This window comes from Pogona vitticeps, chromosome ZW-PAR (genome assembly GCF_051106095.1).
Source record: "Pogona vitticeps strain Pit_001003342236 chromosome ZW-PAR, PviZW2.1, whole genome shotgun sequence".
In the NCBI taxonomy this organism is placed as follows: Eukaryota; Metazoa; Chordata; class Lepidosauria; order Squamata; family Agamidae; genus Pogona; species Pogona vitticeps.
In genome coordinates this window covers 9,825,550-9,853,505 of record NC_135800.1, presented here as the reverse complement: position 1 = coordinate 9,853,505, position 27,956 = coordinate 9,825,550, and the positions used below count along the sequence as shown (strand labels likewise).

The window sequence follows — 27,956 nt, the reverse complement described above, 5'->3', positions numbered from 1 at the left end:
AGTGAAGAAAACAGATTATATTTTCCTGTTTTCTTCTCCTAAAAAATTGGTGCGTCTTATGGAGCGACAAATACGGTACCTTGACTTGGTGGGCTGGATAGGTTTGCTTGATTGGGTCGGGGTGACGTTTGGCAGCTGAATGTCTTGGGTGAACCGTAGAACGGCAGAGCTGGGAGGTACCCTAGAGGCCATCAAGTCCAGCCCTTATCAAGGAAGCAGAGGGGGATGGGATCCAACACCCATCCTCTGGTTCTACAGCCAGAGATCTCAACCACTGAGCTCTCTAGCAGCCCATTCATGGCCTTACAGTGCTAGTGACAGAATCATAGAATCAGGAAGTTGGAAGGGGCCTACAAGGCCATCGAGTCCAACCCTCTGCTCAAGGCAGGAAGACAAATCAAAGGATATCTGTCAGGTGGCTGTCTAAGTTTCTCTTGAAGGCCTCCAGTGTTGGAACCCTCACCATCCCTCCAGGTCATGGGTTCCGTTGTCGTACTCCTCTAACAGTTAGGACGTTTTCCCCCCGATATTCAACCACAATCTGGCATCCTGTAACTTGAGCCTTCCTGGTAACCTTTCCTCCTGTCTCCCCTTGCCTTTCCCACTCTTATTTCCAACCCTGATTGCAGAGTGTGGGGCTCCCTGATGCTCCTCCGTCTCATGCCCCTCGGTCCTTGGACACATCGATTTGCTAGAGGGAGGAAGCCGTTGCGGCATCAACTTGAGGTCTCAAGAGTTGCATCTTGAGGAATCCCTGGTAGATTATCACTCAGCGCTCTTGATTGTCTTAATAAGAGAGAGAGAGAGAGTAGAGGTTCCTGGAGGATACATCCATGGGGTGGAATAAATTAAGGGCTTGTCTGTAAACTACATGCATCTGTTTTGTCTCATACGTGAATCTGGCCTTTCATAAAGAGTAGAGTAGAACAAAATAGAATAAAGGTAGAGTAGAATAGCATAGAGTTGAATAGAATTGAATAGAGTTGAATACAGTGGACCCTTGACTTACAGACGGCTTGACTTACAGACTTTTTGAGTTACAGACTTCTCTGGCCACAAAATTTAGGTTTGACTTGCAGACTGAGATTTGACTTACAGACCAGAAAAAAAACAAAATGGAACAAAAACGGCCTGTTACGGGATTAATCGGTTTTCAATGCACTGTAGGTCAATGGAGACTTGACCTACAGACTTTTTGACTTGAGAACCGCCTTCCAATACGGATTAAGTTCTCAAGTCAAGACCCCACTGTAGATGGAAAGAATGCTGGTAAAATGTAGATCTTTAAAGATGAAGATGAGGGAATTAAAAACAAATTCCTCACCCTGTGCAAGGACATGTGTTTTGAGGCACTTTCAACAAGATGAGAGAATAGGAAGGATTGTTCCCCTCCACAAAGTATGCACAATTGCGCAGCACAGCACTTTTAACACACATAGCCCTGTTGGCACAAAATGAGAATAAAAACAACTGTTTTGTCGCATGGGCGTATAGATGCCTCGGAGGAAACATTTGTGGCCCTCAACCCTTCCTTGGTGCGTCTTCTGTGTTGGCATACACTTGCTCTGTGGAGAGACCATTGACACAACTGGCCTGCAGGCCTGGGGCACCCTCCTCTTCTTCATCGCCGTCGGCAGCTTTGGGACCCATCTTCCTTGTGAATGTGGCTGATAGATGCTGGACTTGATCCTTTCATGAAAGATTCAGGCGTTGAGTGGGTAGGGACTTGGACGATGTTGGCCCCAGTTTCTAGAATCATTCCAAAGTTGGGTGGGAGACTAATTAGCCATTCCCCTTCTTTCTTTTCCCCTTTAAAGGTGCTCAGTGCAACATCCTCTGCCCGGACCATCACAATGAGCCCATCCTGTTGCGACCCAACGAGACTTTAGAAGACGTAAAACACTGGATGAATCCTCCGAGAGTAAAGGTAAAGGTCTAGTCAAAGCAAGGGTGTGTGTGTCTAGAGGGAGAAGACTATCTCTCAACAGGAGCCCCTGTTGACACCTTTGCTTTCTCATAAATTCAGAGGATTGATGGGTTGATGGGTTAGCACAGATGCCCCGTTCTGCGTCATTCAAGTTCAGATTTATTGGGTAGTATTGAAAAGGCATAGGAGGTCATGCCGTGCAAGATGCTGCAGGTCGCATCTAACTTTCATTCAAATTACTTGCTGAATAAATGAATCTGTGCTTTTGTAAATCGCATTGTTTCCATGGGTCTACTTTGTTGAGGTCTACTGATTGAAATTAGTGGCCTTTAAGGAAGCAGTAATTAAGTACCCCCCCCCCCCAATTTGTTTTGATAGCTATCTGGCTGCGGAGCCAGAAGTTGGGAATTTGATCCCCCCCCCCGGGCCATCCAGAAGAAGAGTCAGCCTGGGTGGCCTTGGGCAAGCTGCACAGTCTCAGGGCGCCCCTAGTGGAAGGGAAGGGTAAAGCACTTCTGAGATTTCTCTTATCTAGAAAACTCTGAAAAGTCAGACTTGACTTGACGGCCCCATGATTATTCATTTTGATGGATCTACTCTATTTGGAACTGGAAAGAGTTTCAGCCTTACCTTTGTGATTACTCAGGATAGCTGGTCTATACAGCTAGTAACCCAGATAGAAATATTTTCATTGCACTCTTATTTTGCACAAAAATATTTATATTCGTGTTGCATGCTCTGGAACCCAGGATGAAACCCAAAATCTGTATATCAGCAATGTTTTTTTTTTTCTGGAGGGCCAATAAAGACAAAACCATGTTTACAACATCAACTGTAGAATTTTGCAGCAGAGAAATTTTTTTATATATACCTTAGAAGAAATGCATGCAAAGGCATAGACACGTTGAGACACTGTGCACAAAATAGGCTTGCGTTTCAACAAAAGAAGCAAATACAACATTAAGACCCGACCACCGTTAAGGCAACACCAGGGTGGAAAACAGAACGGTGGTCGGATGCCGAGAAAGGCTTCAAGAAAGAGGTGGATTTTGACATCTCTGTTGAACCACGCAGGCCGCAAGAAGCGAAGGAAGGGCGGCGGCTTTCTGCCAGGATCTTGGTTCCCATCCTTGGGTTCCCCAGATGTTCTTGGACTGCAACTCCCAGAAATCCTGGCCAGCAGAGGTGGTGGTGTAGGCTTTTGGGAGTTGTAGTCCAAGAACATCTGGGGTCCCAAGGTCGGGAACCACTGTAGATGGACGGACACACAGATGTGTGTTCTCTGTCCACTCCTGTCTTGAGACCCCTTTCCAGGGGACGGACGAAAGCCTCTGAATTTGCCAGGTTTCTCTTCTTCTGATCCCAAGAAGACCTCGTTGGCCAGAGAGGGCTGGGTCTTCTCCAGACACTGGAGAATGGGAGGAAAAAGGAAGGAAGGACCAAGCCAGGAGCTTACGATCCACACAGGATGGAGGTCTCTGTTGTGGTGATGCAGAGTACAAGGGGGGTGGGCGGGGTGTGTGTGTGTGCCAGTGGCCTACGCCAGTAGCATCTTGGCCCACTCTTTTCTGGGTGCCTCTGTCGCCCGGAGTCTGCATCTTCTCCCCACTTCCTGCCCTGTTGTGTCCCATTAAAAAACGGCCTTATCTCTGGCATGAAGAGCTGCTTCTCATCTCCTGAATTTTAGACTTCCAAGAGGTGTTTTTTTTTAACTCAATGCGATTTTTTTAAAAAAAAAATCCCAGCTAGAAAGAATAGGGTCTCTCTCTTTCCCTCCCGTCCATCCCTACTCCCTCCCTCCCCCCTCCCACTCCTGCTGTCCTCCTTTATTGATGCGGGTCTCCCGGCAGGAGCCATAACGAGTTTTATACCTGCCGATCCCCTCGAGGTCTCATTAGGTAGCCGGAGGGAAAAAATAACTAGTAGTTAAAAAAAAGAAAGAAAGGAAAGGCAGACAGAGGTGGAGGGGGGGAGGTGTACAGGCAGGGAGGGGGGAGGGAGGATGATGTGATCCAGGAATGAAGACAAAGATTCATGGTGAGAACAGGTAGGCAGATGTTGCATCCGGGACGCTGTTGCGCCGGATGTTCTTCTCATTTCAGTCTTTTATTGCAACTGTTGCATGTTTGATGCAGTTGGACCATCATCATTATCATCAAGTTAATTCTGATTTAGGGTGACCCCCTTCCAGGATTTTCCAGATAGAGAATACATACTCGAGGTGGTTTATCCTTCTCTTCTCCTGGGGAGGGATCCCTGGGACTTTGTGCAGCTGGCCCAAGGCCACCCAGGCTGGCTCTTCTCCCAGGAAGCACCTTGGGGGAATTTGAACTCCCAACCGTACTTAAACCACTGACCTCTCCAGCAGCTGGACAACGTTGCTGCTATATGTCCCATCAATCTGTGTCATGTGTTGAACTGCGGCATACGGCTGCGTTGTTTCTCGCATCTGTGTTGCTTCTGGGTGTCACTTGCCATCACTGCCCTCAACCCCACCGGTTCACTCTTCATTTGGCTTCTAGAAACCGCACAGCGCCGTTGCACGATGGCATCGTGGCCAATGGGGCAGTGAAGACATGGGGAGAAAGAACAAAATGGAGGGAGGGCTTGGTACTGAATCTCCCAACAAGCGCAGCCAATGTACCGATGGGAGCTGCAGTTCAGCATCTGGTATCATAGAGCAACCCATAGTCTGAAGAGAGAGACTTTCCAGCGTGTGAGAGAGACAGACGCTTCCTTACGGGGATCCTGAGCTTTAGATGTTGAACTTGCTGGACCTCCTTTGGAGGAAAAAAAACCCCAGTGGCATTGTGTGGTGTAGCTGTTTCCGGCTTGGATTCATCTCCAACCCTTTTGGTTTGCGACCTTTTTGCCCTGCCTGTCTGCCGGGCCCGTCAAAGGCAGCATCCTACAGATTCCCCCGTATCCTCCGATGCCCACAATCCTTCGTCTCCAGCAAACTGTTCTTGAATTGTGTGCCGACTAGAATGAAACTCCCACTTTTCCCAATTGGGGACGGCCGCGTTTTCCCCTCTTGAGCCAGGAGGGGTTGGATGTATTTTCTGTGCCTCTGTAACACTCATCTCGAGGACTCAAAAGATCGCCATGAAAAGTGTCCCATTGAAGGTATGGCCAGGATTAATTGTGATTTGGCTCCTGGGCCATGGGGCCCCTGTTTCTTAAAAATCAAACCAAGAAACACCGACGAGATCATTGCCGGATTCCTTTCTCTTTGTGGCTGGCCAGAGGAGCTTGAAGGTCCCACTCATCACAAAGACGGAGGTCCTCACAAAGGAGGAGGATGCGAATTTGAAAGCAGATGTGAATTATAACGCTCAGGGAACAACGCGGCCCCGGGTCCCACCTCTCTCCGGGCATGTTTTGAAAGACGGATCCTGCGGCCAGAAAGGGGTTGATCCGTTTGCACTTCCAAAGCCAGCACTTTTCCCACCGAGCAGAGGTTGCCTATGATGTGTCCGTTAAGAGGTTCATTCGGCCCTTGGGGGAAAAAAACACAATCCTTTCTGTTGCTTGAATTGAAAGCAAACTGCCTTCAAACCCTCCAGCCTTTGATATTATTTTTAAAATAAAATGTGAAATATGGCCACCAAAAAAGAAGAAAGAACAGAATCATTTGCCAAATGGGATTTTAAAAAACCATGTTGTCAATCAATTTCCCACCGTTACTTATCCAGTGATGTTGCTGCTGCAGTAACTTACGTGCTAGGAACAAAACCCAAGTCTATTTGTTTTCTTAATTTTAAAAAAATTATATAGAACACGTGGTTATGGCTACCTGGCCTGGCAGTCATCACCCCATAGATAGATAGAGATGATGAGTCTGGTCTGCCCGCTGAGCTGGTGTTGACATTTGTACCCATGCTGGAACAGAAGCAGCTTTAGATTTAGTCTTCCCCTTATTTATTTATTTATTTATTTATTTATTGCATTTATACGCCGCCCATCTAGACATAGTCTACTCTCTTGGACTTCAGGATAATGTGCAATAAAGACAAGAGGAGCAGAAGAGAAAGATTCTCTCTGCACTGCTCAGGACCACCGGCCTCTTGGTTTTGAGAAGCCAGTGGAGAGCTAGCTGGAGAGGGATCTGCCTCCATGGCAGGTTCTCTCCCCCACCCCATCATCCCACCTACATGGGCCTCCTTTGCCCAGGGGGTACATACTCTTTGCTCTCATCCGAGTCCTCGCCAGACTCTTTCCCCCTTCCCGTTCACACAGACCCGGTCTGTTGCAAGGCAGGTGGCACAAACTGGGCCTTGAGTAATGGTGGAAAATCCACATGCATCGGAAAGATAAATAGCCCCGCGCGGACAGCATAAGAGTCCTTTTTTTCTCGCCCGTGCCAGGTAAGCCTCAGATGACAGAACCTGTAAAAACACGGGGGGGGGGGGAGGCACCCCTGCAGACGGATTAAATTAGTCCTCAAATTAGCAGGGGCGAATTGCTCGGTGTGAGCGTGCGCAGGCACATGACGCGCAGCCTTCTGCGATTTTCATTGAAAGGAAAACAGGTGAGTTTGAGTGCAGGCAGAATAAAGGCCGCCCTTGTGTTGCGATGAAACAGCGGAGGGGAGACGAGGAAAGGGTCCCCGGCCTCCTCTGGGAAGCTGATCTGTGCTGCCACGAACCCATGGAGATGTAGGATGGTCGCCTTCTCTTGAATCGGACCCTTGGTCCACTTAGCCTAGTGTTTCCAACTCTGAGCGGGCAGCCATAGTTGTCCCAAGCTTTAAGCAGGATCCTACCTTAGCCCTATCTCTAGGCCTAGCCTTAGCCCTATCTGGAGAGCCCTCGTATTTGCTGGTGGCCCCTCATCCACATCCACGCCAAGCGTTGCTTCTGAAACCAGCTGAGATCTCTGTGTTGGGCTTACTCAATTCCAAACAAAACACAGTCAACCAGGGGGTTGAGAGACACCCGCAGCAGTTGATGGGTGAGAATTAGGGGTCCGGCCGTGTTGTACCACCTTGAAGACCGGGGGAGCATCCATGCAACTCCTTCTGCTTGCACACGAGGGTGGGGAACCGCAGAATTATCCTCCCCGAGAAGAAGACAAGGACATTCCTGAACAAAGGAAGCAAAACTGCACCGATAACCCCATCGATTGGCACGGAGCCTCCTTGCACAAATTGTGGAGATCCTGATAAGAGGGCTTAAAGGGGGGAAAAAGAGGGCTTTTTGTCCTGTTCTTGCTTGGAGACAAGGAACCCCATGGGGCCTAGATCTTCCTCCTCAAGGTCTCCTCTTGAGTCAGACAGTTTTTAGTGGGTGTGCTTCCCCTCTCTCTCGGAGATCGGCTGTTGGCTGGAAGGAGACAACATTGGGACGAAGACCGATGGCCAAGACATGGCAACATCCCCCAACTGCTTCCCTTTTGGGAGAGATGCTTTTCCTACAGAAAGCTGAGCCAGGCCCAGCCAGAACATGCGAGAAGTCTTGCCTTCTTGGGAGACACTCTCCTTGCCTTGAACGGGAGCAGAGAGGAGGTTTGGACTCAGGATACTGGTTCAGCAGGAGAGATGCTGAACAAACCCTTGAAATGCGGGATACCTCCTCCTCGTGACAAAAGTTTCCAAAGATTCACATAGGAAATCAGTGCCATCAGCAACAGGGGCAGTTAGCTCTTGGGCATCAAACCATCCATCAACTTATTTGTTTGATTTATACCACACCTCCTCTTCAGAATAGACCTGTTTTTTTTTCTGATTCATTTTCTACCATTTGTGGGGGGGGAAGCACCAATTTCATCCCACTGATGAGTTTTGGAAGCTGAAATTTGATATCTGGATGCATGCCTTGGAATATGCACACTTTCCTGCCGTTTCCTCTGTTTTATCCATTGTTTTGCAGAAAACTGTCCCCCCCCTTTTTTTTGGTATGCATTTTTCTTCATGGGACTTTTTACCATGTAGGCGTAACACAGGATTAGGTATTAAGCAGTCAACTGTGTATGACTCGAGTCTCTCCGAAGCTACACAAATGTGTGTACGGGGGGAAAAAATGCCTCTGTAAACAAAGCATTCCAGTTTTTTAAAAGTAGATGCATGGCTGTGTCATTCCTGTTACCTCGAGAGATCCAAGCAGACATGTTGTGGGCCAGCATTTTATTTTTAAGAATGTTCTATTGCAACCCAAAGCATTTCTGCTTAAGAGACTAACAGCAACGCACAACGCGGACACCTCACCAAAGAAAGAGAGTCATACGCATTTAGAATCCTCCACACCCCTTGGGAAGCCGTCCAGAAGAGATTCCACCAACAAACCACATTTTAAGCGTTTTTCCACATGTAAAAATCTCTCTCCAGACGTACTTCTATAAACCACAAAAGATTAGTCCAAAATCTGCAGAAATCCCAGATAAGCGACAGTAACTTTCAGGGCAATTGAAATGACGTCCTGGTGGAATCATCAGGGCCCTTTTCCAGAGGCACGTCCTTGGAACAGTCGCCCCGAAGAAAGGGGTTGCCAAAGGAAGCAATAGCCAGAGTGCGGTTATTGAAGATGTGGGATCTCCCCCTTTTGGAGACCGCCCCAAAGGAGGGTCTTTTTTTGGGGGGGGGGAAGATGGGGCCATTGGTTTCTCCATGTATCTTGGGAGCTGCACGTTCAGGGATCCATAGATCCAGAGGTTCTTGGACTCCCAAAGCACAGTGATCGGGCTTCTGGGAGATCATTTCTTGTTGCCTTGGGGTGGACGTCTCTCTCTTGGAGATATCTGGTGGAGGCTTCTCAGTCAGCCATGCTTAGTGCTGTCTCCTCCACTTTACTCACAGGCAGACACCATTGCCACTTCAAAGATGGCGCTTGTGGTGGTGAGCTGCCAAGAAATTGGGTGTGTGTGTTTTCCTTTCCGCTTCCTTTGGGGTTTTTTTTTTTCGAAGGGGGGATGACGGCCGTGCTGTATTACATCTTCTGCCTTCCCAACGTTGTAGCGTTTAGGATGTGGACAGGAATCCGGGAGACCCAGGTTTAAATCTTCCCCAGCCCATGAAACTCAACTGGGAGATGCTGAGCTCATCATTGACTCCCGGTGCAACCGGCCCTATGAGACGGTTGGGAGGATAAAGTGGGGAAGAGAAATACCCCTTTGTGGTGCTTGGAACTTGCAGAACTTCTGGATAGCTCAGTGCTTGGGAGCCCGAGGTTGAGAGTTCGATTCCTCCCCTGGGGTATAAAGCTTCCATATCTCGTTTCTCCCCACGATCTCTAGAAATCTCCAGAAATGACTCTAAAACCCCCCATAATTTATCATCGTGTTTCTGTGTCTGGTTTTGAAGCACCATTCCCCCCCCCCCATCACTGCACCATGTCTTCTGGTGGTCTTCTTCTCGGCATTATGGGCAAGGAGGCAGGCCAGGAGGCGAATCGGCAACCCTGGAAATGATACAGAAAACCCCTCAAGGCCGTGGCGAAGTTTCTCTTCTCCCTGCCGGCCCCCCGCCCGCCCACTTTTCCACAGCCAAGGCTTGTTCCTCCCTGTCACAAGTGAAATATTAAACGCGAAGCTTGGAAGGAACCTTAAATATTATTTTAATCTCAAGCCTTCTGTTATTGCAAGTGGCAGGTCCAACATTTCTTGTAAATAGTTGGGAAAGAGCCAGGGCCGGGAAAACACCAGAGGTTTTCGGAGCAAAACTTGCTTTCTAGGGTGCGAGCGGAGAGGCGGACGGGGGGGATGGGGGCGGCGTCGGGCTGGGGGCGCAAGGTGGGGGGAGTCGTCCTGCATTTTGGGTTTTGGCTCAGCGGTTGGGTTCTTCTCTCCTTCCCTCTAGAATGTCGTCTGCACCGCCGAACTGAAGTGGTATCCGCATCCGGCCCTCATCCATTGCAACAAGGGTTGTGAGGTGAGTTTTTGTGCAGTAACGCAACTCCCCGTGAATGTCGCCTTATCCTTTGCAAAGGGTGGGGGGGTGGGAAGCTGCAGAAAAGGGGCCAAACGCCTCTCTTCTGGAGGAACTGCTAGAGGAACCCAGAGGGTCTTGGACTACAACTCCCGGAAGCCTTCACCCGTAGCTGTGCTGGCCAGGATTTCTGGGAGTTGTAGCTCAAGAATACGTGGGGAAGCACTGATAAGCTATGTGCAGTCGGAGATCACGTTGGTGAGAAGAACATGACATCCATTGCCCAACCAGGACACCCAAGACAAGTCAGGGTGACCCAGTACGTTGGCAATGTGATCCAAGTAGAGGAGGTCTCTCTGTGCAAACGGTGATCCCAAGCCACTCTTCTTCCATGTTGTAGCTGGTTCATGTCATTGGCTGGATGCTCAATTGCTTATCTTGGAGATGCGCGGATTTGCTGGGATTCAGGAACAGACTCCACATACTCTGCCACTGAGCTGGATTCAGAATGATGTATAACCTTCTTCATTGGTGCCTTGAACACTGCGGTAGGATTTCCATAGGCACCAGGAAGCTGGGAAATGTAGTTCTGCAGGGCACCAAAATCCAGAGTGTGCTGGAAACTATGTATCCCGGGTGTTTCTTCTGCCTGCGAGGCAACCCTTTCTTCTGTCCTCTCTGTGTCTTCTCTTTAGGGCAGTGGCTCCCAACCTTGGGTCCCCAGATGTTCTTGGACTACAACTTCCTAGACATCCTGGCCAACACAGCTAGGGGTGAAGGCTTCTGGGAACTGTAGTCCAAGAACACCTGGTGACCCAAGATTGGGAGCCATTGCTTGGGCAAGCAACATCAGGCCTATTCCTTTCCCCTGCTGGATCCTCAGGTGGCTATATTGGGTACCAAAATCGCCCCCTTTCCCTGAAAAGCAGGAAAGGAAGTGGCAATAACCTAGAGAGTAACAATTCACCTTTTTTTTTGGAAAAAGCAGGGGTCAGGGGAGAGCCTGTAAAAAGCAGGGTTTTTAGAGTCTTCACTTCCTCTTAGGAATTCCCCAACAGGTCTCCTCAGTGGGACTTCCCTCCAGGTAAAGGTACCCCTGGACATAATTGCTACTTAGGACGTGGGCTGAAATCTTGGCCACTTCAAATGCACTAAAAATGATGGACTCCATAGGTTCTCCTTGCAGCATGAAGTAAAAAACAGGCCACAGTCCTCTGGCAGCCTTTTCTCTGTCATTGTCGGGGGACGCGAGGAGAATACGTCTTAGATGGATCGTGTCCACTAAAAACAACAACCCCCAAGAATGCTTTTTTAAAAGCTCGAATAACCACATCTCCTCTTCAAATGATTGTCACCTCTTCTCACTTCAGAGCGTTGTTGGCCACACTTACCTCATGCCTTTCACACGCTTCCTGCAGATAAAAATTGCTCCCGTTTGCGTTCCCTCCTTTAAATGGAAGGCTTCAGCGTATGCAGGATGTCAAGGTTTCTCCCGGTGTCTTGTGTGTGACAGAAATAATTTCGAGTCCTGTGCTTAAGCATTACCTCACTGTTCCATTAATAGGTCTGTGTTTATGGTTGCCCTTAAGTCACCTCTGTGAAAACAAGCCCTCCCTCCTTCTCGAGGTGTGTGATGTATAGGTGTGCACCTGCGTTGCGTTGGCCTGAGGCAGCTTTTCTCCCCCTCGGAGACGTAGATTTGATGCTTAAAGAAGGGGCATTTCTGACCCATCTGGGGAGACTTCCAGTATTGGCTAGGTTATTTCGCCAAGGATCTTGGGAAAATTTTGTTTTTTTAAAGGAGATGGTTGGAGATGACCCACCCAAAATCAGCTCTAGAAAGAGAGGAATACAGAAAAATAAGGAAATACAGCTGAAGGAGTGGAATCATGGAATGGGAGGCCCATTCGATGTTCTTGAGATCCACCTCCCCTCCTAAAAGTGTTGTCTGGCTCGTTGGGGACACCGACCCTCACCGGCTCCAGACACTTGAACACTTAGGGAGGTGGCAAGAGGGTCAACCCCATCTGGAAGGACAGCACGACCCCCCAGTCTTTGTCTGAACTGTGCACAAGGAATCCGGAGGGCTACCCAGTCTTAAAGACCTTCACAAAGGGGATTTAGCATAGTTAAATAGGCTTGTCCCTTCTCTAGGTTATTGCTTCCATCATCTTAACAATTTCTTCTGAGGGTCACTGAGATTTCACCCTCCTGTAATTGTAAGTCCATTGCCCGACGAATACTAACAGAAAGATCAGGCGTATTGAAGGAATAGGATGGATTTAAGTGCTTTTTTCGCCATTCGTACACAGTGGGTGCAAACACGCTCACCGCTCTTCTTCCTGATTACTGTGTACGATCCAAACACATTGGAGCTCTTCTCCAATTCCACAAGGATGTAGGTTTGCTTGCAAAGAAAGCAGTAATGGGCCATTAAAACTTACGGGGGTCTAAAACATTACAGTTTCCCCTTGAAATATTTATGAGCTTGACCTTGGGGCTTTCCTTCAGGACCGAGAGCCACGTTGTCCTCGCTGATTGTTCTGCAGACATCCTGATGCATTGTGTTGTGTCTTTAAACACACAGACACACACACTCATCTGCTTTTAGATCCCTGCTCTACCACCCCTGAGACAGAATGATGCCGCTCTCCCTTTAGAAAGGAAGGAACAAAAAGGTGCACATGGTCACGCAGGAGAGCACAAGATGGAAGGCCATCTCCTCCACTCCTGTGAGAACGGCATCCGTCCGGGGCATCTAACGAAAGAACACAAACCTTGTTTGTTACGCGTATTGGGCCGATGAGTCTCGATACCTGTCTTCTCAGACATGTCAGGCTCAAGATAGCTTAGAGTTTGGTTGGTGGACCGAGCATTTACTTCTGTCCACTCCAGGTATCGAGTCTTCTTACTCTGGATTTTGATCTGGTTCAAAGACGGCAGCCGCTTCCAACATTGACCAGTGAGCTTTGTGGAGGCAACGTGGGCGGTGGTTCCATTTGGGGTGACACCACCGAGAAGGCTCTGCTTCGTGCCCATATGTGCCTAGCCCCTCTTAACATGGGGATTTTGAAGCAAACCAATTTTTTTTAAAAAGATAATCTTAATTTGTTGCATCCTCACTTTCCTCACTTGTCCCTCTGGCTTCTCTTTCCAGCCTTTCATGGGGGACAACTACTGTGATTTCAGCAACAACCGAGCCTTCTGCAACTACGATGGCGGAGACTGTTGTGCATCGACCGTGAAGACTAAAAAGGTAAGGCCGTATTCCCTGGATGACATTGGACCGTCACACTGTTTTGCTTCACCCACATGATGAAGTTGGTTGTGTCTTTTACCTACTCACAGTTTATTGTACGGCCAGGTGGACGGTTACCAATTTCTTCATGCTGTAGTATTTCCCAGTTCCAGACACTTTAATAATCAGTTCTCCTTCCTTGTTGAGTCTTGGTACCCTGTGTCTGAAAGCATGTGCTCTACTAGGGATTAGAGTAATCATCGCCTACCAAGTCAGTTCTGACTCATACCAACCCTTTTTAGGTAGAACGCACTCGGACGTGGTCTTACCACCATCCCTTCTTCTGGGGTAGCCCTGGGACTACTTGCCCAAGGCTACCCAGGCTGGTTCTTCTTCTGGAACGCCCAGTGTGTGTGTGGGGGGAACGGGACACCAAACTCCGAACCCTTCGGCTCTGCAGCCAGAGACCTCAACCACTGAGCTATCCAGACAGCTACAAACCTGCTGCTTTATTTAGAAAGGATGGGGACAGGCGATGGCCGGGTGGGAACGGAGGAGAACCCAGAGGCGTGCATACTTCCATAAGGATCCGCCCAACCTGAAATTTTATTCCCTGCTTTGTTTTTTTTGTATCTCTCTCTTGCGTTCCTAAGAACCGCGTCGAGATGGTAAGGCTATAACCATGTAAGCAAGCTGAGCTCCGTAGGATTCTTCTGACAGCTGTTCTCTCCCTTTGCTGGCAAGGAGCGAAATGAAGGCATTAAGAGATGGAAGAGTGACATTTTAACAGATGCTCCACGCCTGTCTCGGTTGCTTCCTCCCCATACAAAGTGGGGGGTTGGGTAGCTCTAGTTCATCCCATTTCCCCCCCTCTCTTAGATGCTTTGCTTTTACCTAGTTCAGTCTATTATAGTTGTGTTTCTTGGACGTTTCCCGGCATCTGCCGGTGCTACAATTCAGGAGCTGACCTTTATGGACGACTGTGCAGTCCCCTGTGCGAGATTATTTTCCCGGGATGCTTGCTTGCAACTCAAGATTCCCGCGATAAGTCCGCTTTCGGTGTGGTCCTGCTCTCCCACCCTCACGTTGCCCTTTGGGAGGGGAATAGTTAGAAAAAGGACTCTTCCAGAGAAGGAAGAGAGCAAAAGGAGAGAGAAAGGGGGGCCGAGGAAGAGAAAGAGAGAGCAAGAGCTTTGGAAGTCATCTATTTCCAGCAGAATGAGGGCACCTGCTTGAAAAGGTTCAGTATTGAAACCCTAAATGTGGATTTGGAAGCCAGACTGAAGCACGGAGGAGATGAAGAGAACCAGCCGCAGCTTCTGGGAAGCAATTTGCTTCGGCTTTCCTCGCCTGCCCGAGCATGTGGTCATGGCCGTGCGCTCGTCCCCCCGTCACACGGCCCGACTTACGCATCTGGTGCCTTTGGACTGACTTGCCCGGTGCCACAAGTTCCACATTTATAGCTGGGAGGTTTTTGCCCCGGCTCTCTCCTTCCCTCCAGCCCGCCCGCCCTCAGTGGCAAGCTGTTCACATCTGGAAGGAGGCAGGGCAGCTGTTAGAACAGCTGATGTTACTGTAAAAAAAACACAAACAGACCTCTCTCTCTTTCACACACACACATGCCACGCATAACGAAAATGAAAAAGCAAAAAGAGAGGATGGAACAGACGGGCAGAGAAGTGCTCCAGAATCGCGCTCAGCTGCTCCCGCAGAAGCGTTGCTTTGGAGGTCTTGGAAAAGCGCCCATCGCGTTGGGCTGGGCTCTTCCACTACGGCATGGGCTCGAGATGTATTGACACTTAGTGGACCAACATGTGAGAAACCAAGCCAAGGGGGCTCTTGGACTACAACTCCCAGAACCCTTTACCCCCAGCTGGGCTGGCTAGGATTTCTGGAAGTGGTAGTTCCAAGAACATCTGGAGATGCAGGCTTGGCCACCACTGATCTAAGGCATACAAAGGCTTCGGTGGGTGAGTGGGAAACAGAATGAGCTCCCCTCCAAATGCTGTCAGATCCCGACACCCATCATCCCTCATTGTTGGCTTGTGCTATAGCTACACATGGTCTTTACCAGATGTTATTGGGTTCCAACCTCAGCCCTTGGTTATGCTGGTAAGGGCTGATGGCAGCTGATGTCTACCAACATCTGGAGGGCTGCCCTTCACTCAATCCAGGAACAGAGAAATAGATACTTCCCATTTTTCCTGTCTTTTATTGCATTTTTACTGCCTTAGAGGACCATGATTTGCACTAACCAAGGCTGCAGCTAAGTCTACAAGCATTCCTTCTGCTCATAAATGTCGCACCTATGGGCATAAAAACGATGGTCTTTCTGTCTTGGGCACCTGTGCCTCCAAACAGCTATAAAGGGTAGTCTTTGGAGTCAGGGTTGAAATATAGTTAGTACATTGAGGAGGCGGTTGTATGAAGCAGAGCGGTCCAGAACACGATCAAGTAGGGTGTGGCGATCAGGACTTAGAAGAAGGTTCTAGCTAGATCTCTAGATACACTGCAGTCAAATTGTAATTCTCCTCCATTTAGTTCCTGATGAACTGCTCAGTTGTCTCTGGATACCGAGCCAGAGGTTGGGAGTTCGATTCCCTCCCCCCCCCGGGACCTCTTGACAGTGGCTGGACTGGATGACCCCGAGGGTCCCTTTCAGCTCTGTCATCCTAAGAATTATGGCTTTCGGGCCCTTCCACGTCTCCCTCTAAGAAAGTGTCACTCAATTGAGGGTCCAGCGAAGTTTGATTTGCTCATCAATGGTGAGCCAATCATTCCAAGGGCAAAGCGCCAGCCATACAGGTGTCCCCTGCCGGAGGCTCTGGTCTCCCCAGCCCCCGCCCCCGAGACCTTCTGCTTGCGGCTACCAAGCGGCAGGCAGGTCCAAGCGCGGGGAAGAGGAAGGGGGCGGTGGTGTCGCATTGGGAGCTGTGTACGTGCGCACTTCCACAAGTGTGTGTGCACGTGTGCGGGGAGGGACCCAGCTCCTGTCCGACGGAGGGCAGGCTGCAGGACACGGGGCCGTTTGGGAACAAAAAAAACCAGATAGGAGGAGGAAACCGAGGTGTCAGGAGGGACTGAATGTACATCATCCTGGCAGAAAACATCTGAACAGGTTGTGCCGTCGACCAAGAAGGGAGGGGAATTACGTCATTAACGCTGCCTGCACAGATGGGGCAAGACCCTGGGGGGAAGAACCTGCAGGCACCAAAGAGGGCTCCTTCCCTCCCTCTCCCTCCCATTTGTTTTTATTTTTAGTCCCCGAGCCATTCCTTTATTTCAATTCCTGATGCAATCACCTGAAATAGATGTCCTTTTGCCGCCTGCCAAAGGTCTCCTGGAGGTGGTTGCTTCAGCGTCCCCTCCTTTTAAAGAGACACAGAGCCCAGGGCTGCCAAGCACTTCGCCTCCGGGGTTCGGCCTCAGGATCCCTTTTGCACAAGCTGAGCCCATCAGACCGGAGCTCCAGGGAGCCCTGTTTTTGCCAGTAATCATCTTGAGTTTGAAGCAGGGAAGCACTGTGCCTCCCCCCCATAAAGAGGGGCCTGGAGATCTTGGGAGTCACCCCACTAACGTTTAAGGTTACACCGCACGCAGGATTGTGATCCAGGTTTCCAGCTTGGTCTTGGGCTGTAGCGAAAAGAGAGAGTTATGAAAAAAGTTTCTTTCTTTCCGCAAAGGCCAAATTACACGTTACAGCGAGATGTAACATGTAGTTTGGCCTTTTCACTTCGCAAACATTTCCCGTTCGTTTCCGAGGAATGGCCGCAGCTATGTTCCACGCCAGGCCGTTTTTTGAACCCTGTGTGGCTCTGATTTCACCACGGTTTGGGTGTGTGTCTTTTTCTGCTCAGGTCATTCCCTTCCCTATGTCCTGCGACCTGCAAGGGGCTTGTGCCTGTCTGGATCCCGGCGCCCAGGAACACAAGCAACGGGGTCATCGCGAGCTCAGTTTTGGATAAGGCAGCGCACCCCGAGGGACGGAAGAGGAACACCACTAAGCCTGGCAAGGAGAGCGAGTGCGAGAGTGAGAGAGAGCGAGAGAGAAAGAGACATCACTGGAGGCCCCCCTCCTGTTTTTGTTGGTATTTGTTTTAAAACCGTTTCAGCTGCTCGGTTCAAATTTTTTTGCACCAGGGACCTTTAGAATGCAACCAATCTGCCTTTAATTTCTTTCCCAAGGAGAACGAAAAAAAATGGTTTGGAGTTGTGGGAGGGAGGGGGGAAGAGGACAGAGAGAGGAGGAAGTGGCCGCATTAGACATATCTTAACTATCAAGAACAAGCAAAATGACAAAGCGACAAAATAGATGAGGAGGACTCGAGAAGTGGGGGAAAAGAAGCATGCATTAAATGCGGTTCTGCATCCATCTCGTTGGAACGACGTGCGGTTTTACGTTTGCCCATCTTTCGGTTAAGTTTTGCTCTTTCTGAACATTTTTTTTTTGTATCCAGATTAAGGTAAGAAACAAGCCATATATAAATGTTATTGATGGAGAGGGAGGGAGGGGATGCGAGCGAAACATTTGCATTCCCCTGAATCTCTCTCTCTCTCTCCCGGAAGAGATGGGGCTTCCCAGCCCGAGCTTGGAGTACTTCAGCTGCCAACTCTGGAGGGTCCTTAAAACATGCGTTGGCCTCGCCGCCCGTGCGGGACTTGAGCGAGCCGTTCAGAAAATGTGTGGGCAGAGGTGGGCGGGGGGAGGAAGCCAGGATGGCACATGGGGAGAACATCCGCCGAACTGGGCTGAAGGGCTTGGAAGTGCCACTCTGGGGAGAGAAGGAGAAGGTAGAAAGTGGTCAACCAAAATCTCCATATTGCTGCTGCTGCTGCTAATTCCTGCTGCTGCTATGTTCCATAAAACTCATTCCTTTTTTTTTTTTTTTACTGTGTCTGGAATCGGGTGCTGTTCAGCCTCCACGCAACCAAAACAGCCTGCCTTAAACCTCTTTACCTACGGCCTGCCTTCCAAACCTCCTTGGGGCTTTTCTGTCCTCTTCTGCCCCGCCTCGTCTGTACGTTGGAAGGGGAGAGGGACGGGGCAAAGAAAGCAGGACACCAACCAACTCCAAAATGAAACAACGTAGATAAACAATTCCCAAACGAATCCTCAAGCCCTCAAACGCTCTAGCCGATGGATCTCTTCTCCATCAATTTGCCCTACTGGGGCTTCTCCTGGATCCCTCCCCTTGGTTCCCGGTGGGCCATTTCTGACCTCCTTGGTCCCATTCTTGCTGCTAAAAACCCGTCCTCTGCACTCAAGAAGCCTGGGCTTGTTTGAGCTGGGAGGCCACCTATACGGGCTTTGTCGCCATTGACAAAGCCACCATACCCTCTCGGCCTTGGTCCAAGAGAAACTGAGGCTCGGGCAGATTACTGATGGAACGGAACCACGATTTAAGCCTCCTGATCGACACCCAGTTGCTAGTTCCCACTAGAGCAGACCCACTGAATTGATGGCTGGATATGAAGTCAGCTACTTATGTGGAATTCTCAGTCAACGCTTGCGCGGGGGTCATAATCCTGGTCCTATTGATGGACTGAGTCTAGTCTTGTCCGGATGATGTGCAGAATCCAGAGTGGTGTTGTTGCTGAGTTCCTCTGTTTTCAAGTAGGGTCACTGCCATGTCAGAATACAGTGATGTTGAGAACACACCGTAGACCTGGGAGACTCATCAGATCAACCTCTCTGTACAGTGGTGCCTCGCTAGACAGTTACCCCGCTTCGCAAACCGATTTTCGCTTGACGATTTTGACAGCTCCCTCCGTGCTCCCAAAACAGGTGTTTTGGGGACCTAAGCTTCGCAAGACAGCGATTTAAACAGCTGATCGGCGGTTCGCAAAACGGCTTTCCTATGGCCGATCTTCACTAGACAACGACGATTCTTCCCCACTGGAACGCATTAAACAGGTTTCAATGCGTTCCAATGGGGAAATGCTTTTCGCTAGACAATGATTTCGCTAAACAGCAATTTCAGTGAAACGGATTATCATCGTCTAGTGAGGCACCACTGTATGTTCCTTGTATGCACTATCGGATCCACTCCTTTGTCCCACAAGCTGACCTGGTCTTCTACACTTCACCAGTATTGTAGCATGATAGGTGTCAGATATTTGCCTGTTTTACAGGGATTTTTTAAAAGCCTTGGAAGGATTTTCCAATGCTGTGCCATTATCTTATCACTCCTAACTACAACAACAATAATATTTTTTTAAAAAAAAAACAGCATAAAAGTAATTTAAAAAAAAATGAAAACGTAAGTAACACAGTGAATTATTTTCCCAACATAGTAATCATAGATGTACAAAAATGATATACAGTGGTGCCTCGCATAGCGAGGTTAATCCGTTCCGGATTAACCTTCGCTATGCGAAAACATCGCTAAACGGGACTAAAAAAGCCATAGAAAATCATTGAACTTTGTTCAATGTGTTCCTATAGCTTGAAAACTCACCGTTAAGCGATGTTTCTCCATAGTGCCGCCATTTTCGCGCCCTCGGTAAGCGAGGGCAGGGCGCGAAAATGCGGCGCGGACCTTCCGGTGGCCATTTTGGAACCGCCGATCAGCTGTTCTCCCCCGCTTCATTTTGCAAAGATCGCTAAGCAAATCGCTTAGTGATCATCGCAAAGCGAAAAATCGCCATAGGGGCCATCGCTGAGCGAACACTCCAGCGATGGCCCGGACCCCCTCGCTATGCGAATTCATCGCATAGTGAAGCACTCGCTAAGCGAGGCAGCACTATATATCGTTCAGACACTTGTATTAGAAGAAAGGTGTTTTCCAATCTCTGGATTAAACCACACAATATTACAAGAATAAAATACAAATAAGCAGGAATATTCCAATGGAATCAAGAGTTTTGAAAAAGAAACGAAAGCACAGTCATTAAAGAAAAAAAAAGAAAGTGCAGGAACCTAGCCATTAAAATCTCCTAACTCCGTAAAATGTATAGTTTGGGGGAGGGAGGGAGTCTCATTCTTGACCTTGAGCAGCACACGGATTGAGCTGGCCTTAAGTATTTCGGTGTCTATGAAAATAAATATTAACCCGCCACCTCCAAGAAGGGTTTAGCATCTTGGAAGAGTTGCGAATGGAAGAGAGTCCAGCCGTTCGTGGATAGCAGAAGCCCACTCTGATGCAGTGAGATGCAGGCTGCAAAAACCTTGATAGGTTTTGCGTTCCTGTCACAGACCAATGCGTCTCCCCTTGGGGCCGTTGGCTGAACCTTTGGTGGAAGGAGGAACGGGGCGTCCACGTGCAGAGGGAACGCTCTCCCCACCCCCCGTGGCTTTGCCACTGTCCTCCACAGCTCCTTACCAAACTTACAGAGTTGGTTGCTGGCCTGGAGTTTTTTGACCCCCCCCCCACTTCTTTCCCACCCTAAAAGGGGCTGAGAGGAGAGACATGTTCCTGCCCATAAAAAGGAGGGTGTTTTTTTGGAAGCAGGTTTCAGCTACCTCCATTCCGGTGTCATTTGGTTGTAACTGTTGGTTTGTTCTAGGGTTTATCTGTGTTTTGTTTTAGTCTTAAAATGAGAGAGAGAGAGAGAGAGAGAATGTGGTTGTTTGGGTTTTTTTTAAAGGTTGCTTTGGGTGTTTTTTTTGGGGGGGGGGACTTTTTACCTGAAAAGATTGGCCACCCACGTATTGTGCTGCAGATGATCTGAGTGGAGAAAGAAGCGCTGAGTCTTTGCACAATCGAAGCAGGGTGGCGGCGGGGCTGAGAATTGTCGACGGAGAGGTGACATTGTTTCGGGAGTGTGTGCATGTATGATAGTTATTAGGTCCTGCCTTTCCCCCTAGGGCAGGGGTTCCCCGCCATGGGTCCTCAAGATGTTCTTGGGCTAAAACCCCCCAGAAGCTTTCGCCCCTAGCTGTGCTGGCCAGGATTTCTGGGAGTTGTAGTCCAAGAACATCTGGAGGCCCAAGGTAGGGAACCTCTGGCCTGGATATTCTGTCATTTGCGTGGAAGGGAGGTGCTTGTGTTAAGAGTAAACACATTGTTTATTATTTGTGTCCACTATCAGACAGTACGTAACATTTACCAGTATTTCTCTGTTCTCCTACCTATAAATTCAAAAAATGGAGAGCAAAGCGACATAGACATCAACAAAGAACCATATTAAGGGGGGGGAGGAAAGGATCTCCCTAACAAAGCTGCTAAACTGATCAGACAGCTATTGCTTCCTTGGGGGGGGGGTGTTCCGTCTCCTTCCCCCACTTCCAAAAGCTCACAGCTCAGTTCCAAGTAGTTCAGGCGTTGGGGCATGATCCTTGAAGCCCCACACTGGCGTAGTGCTCATGGGCCTCCCACGTGGCCATGGACCAATGCCCTGTGTGTATTCTCCAATTTAGAGAACTGGGGGGGGGATTTACTGTATTTTTCCATGTATAAGTCGCCCCATGTAGTATAAGATGCCCCCCATTTTTCTAATCCAAAATTAAGAAATTTAAGTGGGGGGAAAGGGATCAAAGTGCTGCAGGATCGCTTCGATCCCTGCTTTCCCCTCCACTTGTTTTTGTTCTCTCCTCAGCTTACTTCTGTGTATAAGATGACCCTCAATTTTTAGTCTAAAGATTTTAGATAAAAGTATAGTCTTATACGCAGAAAAATACGGTACACACCACAAGCACATGCACAGACAGATGGACAGAAAGTGGTCCACTGGTGGCGGCCACCTAAAAGGGCAAATGGCCCCTAAACCCAGCTGGGCCAGGAGTGGCCTCTCTCTTCAGTGGTACTGACAATGAGGGGGTCTTCTGCTCCATTGGAGGGCAACAGGCTAGCTTAAGGGACAAAGGGTCTCGCTTTAGGGGCCATGGTGAGGAGGGGAAGGCCCTGCCTACCTGTCCCAGCTGCCTTCCCTCTGCTGAACAGTCGAGGTGTCCTAGAGGTAGGACCAGTAACACACACACACACAGAGAGAGAAAGGGGAAGACTTAGACATCTACCCACAGGACAGAACCACTGAGACCACATTTTTTCTGGTGCACAAGCAGCCACGGCGGTGCGCAACTGGGAAGCCTTCCAGATGTTGATGCAGGCCACATCCCCATGGGCTACGCTAGCTGCCATTGGTAGGGAGTCCTCATCCGGCAGCTTTTGGAAGGCCTTTGGCTGCCGATCCCGAAGCTCTAGGGGGCTTCGACCTCGCTTTCGCTGCTGAGCGACAGCCGAGCCTCCCGCTCGCTGGGTGGCGCACCGCCATGCTGCTTGAAGTGGGTCCGAGGGTCCATCCAAAGACACACGTCCTTGGCAGTTGATCAAGTCCCTTCTTTGGGGCCTCATGCCGTAAAAACCCTCCGTTGCTGGATCAGGGCCACTGGCTTTAAAGGAGGCCAGGGGAACCCTCTGGGATGTTTACTGAGCTGAATGTCTTGAGACATCATGGCTCTTAATTGCAGTTATGGGGCCGTGGCCTGATGCCAATGGAGTGTGGGGGGGAAGGCCCATTGCCCTGTTTGTGTGTGTGTGTGTATGTGTGTGTGTTTTGCTGCTGTTGACTTCCAAGAGGGACAGACTTAGCATCGTGTCCAAGTACTACGACATCACAGGCTGGATCTTTCCATTGGGGAAAACTTCCACTCTATGGAAGTTGCCTCTTTTCCTCCTGCTTTACTTTATTTTGGGGTGTGTGTGTGTATGTGTGTGGGGGAAGGATTTCCCAGTTTCTACCCAACTCCTATTTAGCAGGAATTCCCCCCGTCATCCATACAAGTTGCTCATGCCTGGATTCAACCCTACATGGCAGCAAATCACAACCCTATACGGAGACATAACATTTCTCCCCAGACAAAAAAAACTGTGATCTCCTTGAGTGAAATATCTTATCTATTCTCTTTTATATCATTTACTCCTATTACCAAATGCTCATCCATATTGTTATTCCATTATTGTATCGTTTTATTATTGTTATAGTTATAAATGTTTACTTTTATTATGATTTTTATTACAGAAAATGTCTTTTGGCACAACTTTTGAAGTCTGTGTCGACCAATACATAAAAAAATATATATATAGATTATGGGACTATTTTCATAAGAGTTCTACTGGTCTACTGTATAGAGAGCACGAGCGAGCGCAAGAGCTTGTATATGTGATTGTGTGTGTGAGTGAGAGAGAGAGAGAGAGAGAGAGACAGACAGAGAGAAAGATAAAACAGAAAAAATGCTGGATATAAAACAAAAACACAGTTTAAACCTTACTTCTGTACCTCACGCCTGTATGTTTGCTGCTCCTGGTTCTTCTTTGATCCTGTTTTTGTTACTGTGTTCGTTTGTTTTTAACGGATCTAATTTAAATCTTCAAGCAATATATAAAGATGTAAATAGTAAAAAAAAAAAGCTTATTTATTAAGATTGTCATCTTTTACATATATCTCACAATTGCTCATCTTATTTATTACTTTATTTAGGACAGTTCTTTACAGATGTCCTGTCTTCTTATTCTGTTCAGGTCCTCTCATTATTGTTGTTGTTATTGTTATTATTATTATTATTATTATTATTATTTTATAAAAGTCATGTTTATAGGTCTGGTGTTTGTTCGGTTTTCAACAGTTCTCTTTTTTAACATAACTCCATCCTGGTGTTTGTTTTGTGTCCCCCCCCCCCCAGCAACCGGTTACATCGCAGTGATTTAAATAAATAAGAAGATACATCAGAAATATTTTCCCATTGTCTATTCCTCTATGTTAAAAGTTCTATATTATATAAATATATATATTACCTTGTATGCACCAATATTGAACAGTGTGATTTTTGTATATACTTTAATAACCATGATTCTCATAAAAAGGTGGTCTTGATCTGGGAGAACAAAGACTCAAAAGCAACAGTATAAGCTTGTATTAAAAGATTTCTGAACTGGATGTGAATTACTTCTTCTTCCAAAAACATTGTGTCCTGTTTGGTTTGTTTCCTTCCTCGCACGTAGCCACCAGCAGTGATAACAGTACCAAAGTTTTTATTTTATTTTAAAGGGCATGGGTTATTAGCTAAGTAACACAGAGTAGACCTAACCCTAACCCTAAATCTAATAAAGTAAATAAAATTAAAATAAGCTACAGAATCTGCCAGTATTTTTCACCCAGGGCTAGATTTTGCTTTCAAGGAGCTGGCACGTTGTCCGCCCAAAACGTCAGCTGTTGTAACTCAACTGTGGGGTGATGATGATGATAACTAAGGACTGGAGGGCATTGGTTCCCAACCTTGGGCCCCCAGAGGTTCTTGGACTGCAACTTTGGGTAGAGTGGGCGGCATATAAATTAATTAAATAAATAAATAAATAAAATAAATAAACTCCCAGAAGCCATCACCCCCCATATACACACACACACACACAAAGATGTATATGTGTATATCTGAGTAGGGAATACACACATACGTGTACAGTGGTGCCTCGCTTAATGATTACCTTGTTAAACGACAAAACTGCTTGACGATGAAGTTTTTGAGATCGCTTTTGTTATAGCAAAACGATGCTTTAATGGTAAACATCCGCTTAACGATGATCGGTTCCCTGCTTCGGGAACCAATTTTTCGCTAAATGACATATTTTGAAACAGCTGATCGACGGCTCTAAAATGTCTGCCCGCTGTGCAAAATCGCTCCCTGCTGTGTTTTCAGGATGGATTGCTTGCTTTACAGGTACTGAAAATGGCCGCCCTATGAAGGATCTTCGCTGGACGCTGAGGTATTTAGCCCATTGGAACACACTGAACCGGTTTCAATGCATTTCAATGGGCTTTTTCATTTCGCTTGACGAGGATTTCGCTTAACAGCGATTTCAATGGAACGAATTACAGTGGTGCCTCGCTTAACGAGTGCCTTGTTTAGCGATGAATTCGCATAACAATGGTTTTTTAAAGAAAATAATATGCACCGTTTAATGATGTTTCCTATGGGCGGTTTTCGCTTAGCGAAGTTTGGGACCATGCTTCGCATAGCGAATGCGTTTTTAGGTCCCCTGCTTCACTTAGCGATGTTCGTTTTTTCATTTTAAAAAGTGTCTTAAAATGGTCAAAAATGGTTCTAAATGCTTGGATTCGTTAGAGCACCTTCTAAAACAGGTGCAAACTTAATTTGACTTTGATCTGACTTTTCGTTAATTTTTGCTGAATTTTTTTCTCCCCCATAGGAAACAATGGAGCTGTCAAAAATGGACTCCATTGTTTCCTATGGGGGAGAAAAAATTCACAAAAAATTAACGAAAAGTCAGCAACTGTTTTAAATGCTTGGGTTCGTTAGAGGACCTTCTAAATCGTGTACAAACTTAGTTTGGCCTTGTTCTGAGTCTTCGTTAATTTTTTGTGAATTTTCTTCTCCCCCATAGGAAAAATGGAGCTGTCAAATTTTGACAGCTGTCAAAAGTTGGTGGGGGAGAAAAAAATTCAGCAAAAATTAACGAAAAATCAGATCAAAGCCAAATTAAGTTTGCACCCATTTTAGAAGGTGCAGAAATTATTCCAAGCATTTAAAACCGTTTTTGACCCTTTTATGACACTCAAGTTTGCAAAAATTGACTTTGCTAAACCATTGAAAAGCATTGAAAAGGCTTCAGTGCATTCCAATAGGGGAAACATTGTATCGCATAATGGTGTTTCCAATGGGTTTTTTCGCTTAAGGACGGCAATCCGTGCCTATTGGAACGGATTGACCGGTTTTCAATGCATCTCTATGGGAAAACGTGTTTCGCATAACGATGTTTCCCATAGCAATGTTTTTTTGAACCAATTAACATCGTTATGTGAGGCACCACTGTATCCTCATCAAGCGAGGCACTACCGTGTTTGTACACACACACACACGCACACACACATGCGCATGTGGGAAATGGTGTAAAATTCTCCCTTGTCTCTCCTTCTAGCAGGGATGCTTAAAATTAATAATTTTTATTTCAATGAACTGCAGGAAAAACTGAGAATTATTACTACTTGCAATTTTGAATTTTGTTCATTTTCCTTATTCAGATTTTGGTATCTGACTGTCCCCATTCTGGAACCAATGGCTACCATGTAATGCTGGTGTTTCTGTGATGGTGTAACCAACTTTCTACACACCCAAAACCTGGATGAAACATCCAAGGCAGAAGTTCGGGGGGGGGGGTTAAAGCGGTAGCTTTCGCTCTGGCTTTTCCTGTCATTTTGTCTTTTCCGCCTTCCTTTCCATCAAGGGAAGGAAGGGACCCTCCCAGCTCAAAAGCTTGCTTGGTTTTAAGACTCTTAGGACTGCAGAAATGGAAGGGAACCTCGGGGTCATCCAGTCCAGCCCCTGTCAAGGAGGCTTCAGTGGGGAAGCAAACTCTCACCTCGGCCGCTGTGCTATCCAGCAGTTCTACCTCTTGCAGCAGCCTGGTCCACTGCTGAACTGGCTGGTGCCCAAATATCGCCTTTCTGCCCCCTTCTCTTCCAAAATCTCCTATCCCCCAGCTTCAGCAGAAGACTGCAATGGGGTCCATCTAATGATGTAGCAATCCTTCCGACGCTCACATTTTAAGCACAAAGTCACCCCGTGCTCCATTTTCCCCACTGGGTTCCGCTGTTGTGCGGACAAAGAGGTCCAAGGGCCAACGGGTCGATCCAAACCTACTCTCTCTCTCTCTCTCTCGTGGGGTTGTCAGGGACGAAAACAGCCTGCTCCATGGCCCCCATTCCATCCGATCTGACCTATAGATCAGGCGATGGAAAACTTTGCAAAGTTTCCCATGCCACTACTGTGGGGCTTTTCATTTAAATCCCCAGTGCCCTCTGAAGGGGTTGAGTTTTTATTTTATTTTATTCTAATATCCCAAATGCCATGCTGTCGTAATTCTGCAAATTCCAACTGTTTTTCCCCCCCATCATGTGGGGCGACGTGGCTGTGAATGAGCTTTGCAGCCACAGAGGGAGACGGGAATGTCTGGGGAAGGGAGACAATCAAAGGGGAATCCCTTTTTATTTTCCTCTGTTTCTCTTTATTTCTCTCTCTCTCTCTCTCTCTCTCTCTCTCTCTCTCTCTCCCTCTCTCTCTCTCTCTCTCTCTCTCTCTCTCTCTCTCACACACACACACACACACACACACACACACACACACACACACACACACACACACACACACACACACACACACACACACACACACACACACACACACACACACACACACACACACACACACACACACACACACACACACACACACACACACACAGAGGGAGGGAGGGAGCTCTGCCTCCGGAATTTCAAAGCTCAAAACTTTCCAAAAGGGGGAAAAAATATTAATAATTAAAACACAACAAAAAACCGTCAGCGTCTGACTTCTGCAGTCTACACAGAAACTCTAAAGTATGAGAAACATTTATGGGATTTTTCGGGACAACCCCCCCACCCCACCCCTGAAGCCATTTCTTTCATAACAGGATGTCTGTCTGGAAGGTACCCACAGAAGGGCTTGGTTAAGACAGGAGCCAGCGGCAAAAGGGAAGAATTAAGCCTTGTGCGAAAGACTCCCATTGCAACGAAGGTGTCTCTACGGAGGGTCCCCAACTCTCTGGGAGGGAGCCCAGCTTCTCAGAGAAGTCCCATCATCTTCTCCTTCTGAGCCCCACGCACTGGCCTCCCAGCGTTTCGTTCTTCTAGGACAAACCAATGTGGGCAGCGGCCGTTCCCAACCTTGAGTGATCCAGATGTTCTTGCACGGTCACTCCCAGAACGCCTGTTCTGCTCTGCTGACCAGGATTTCTTGGAGGGGTTGTCTAAAAGAACATCTGGAGACCCATGGAAGGGAACCCCCCCCCCCATGGAAGGGGAGGCAAGTTACCACACCTCTCACTGGTGACCGCTTGGTGTTGGGAGTCATGGGAACAGTGGCTTCCCGTGAGCCCCCGGTGTCCCCGGGTACACTGGGAACATGACCTGTCTCAGGGCTCCGAGCCCCTGGGTCCACA

General features: G+C 47.9%; 1 protein-coding gene across 1 annotated transcript in view; it reads left to right on the top strand.

The window, feature by feature from the left end:
• Positions 1-27,172, top strand: part of PAPPA (pappalysin 1) — a 160,207-nt gene extending 133,035 nt beyond the window's left edge. The window contains exons 19-22 of the mRNA XM_072985014.2: positions 1,818-1,927; positions 9,720-9,791; positions 12,946-13,044; positions 16,884-27,172. Coding sequence (XP_072841115.2) covers positions 1,818-1,927; positions 9,720-9,791; positions 12,946-13,044; positions 16,884-16,991 — 389 coding nt within the window. The 3' untranslated portion in view covers positions 16,992-27,172. The remainder of the gene's footprint in view (positions 1-1,817; positions 1,928-9,719; positions 9,792-12,945; positions 13,045-16,883) is intronic.
• The last annotated feature ends 784 nt before the right edge of the window (positions 27,173-27,956 follow it).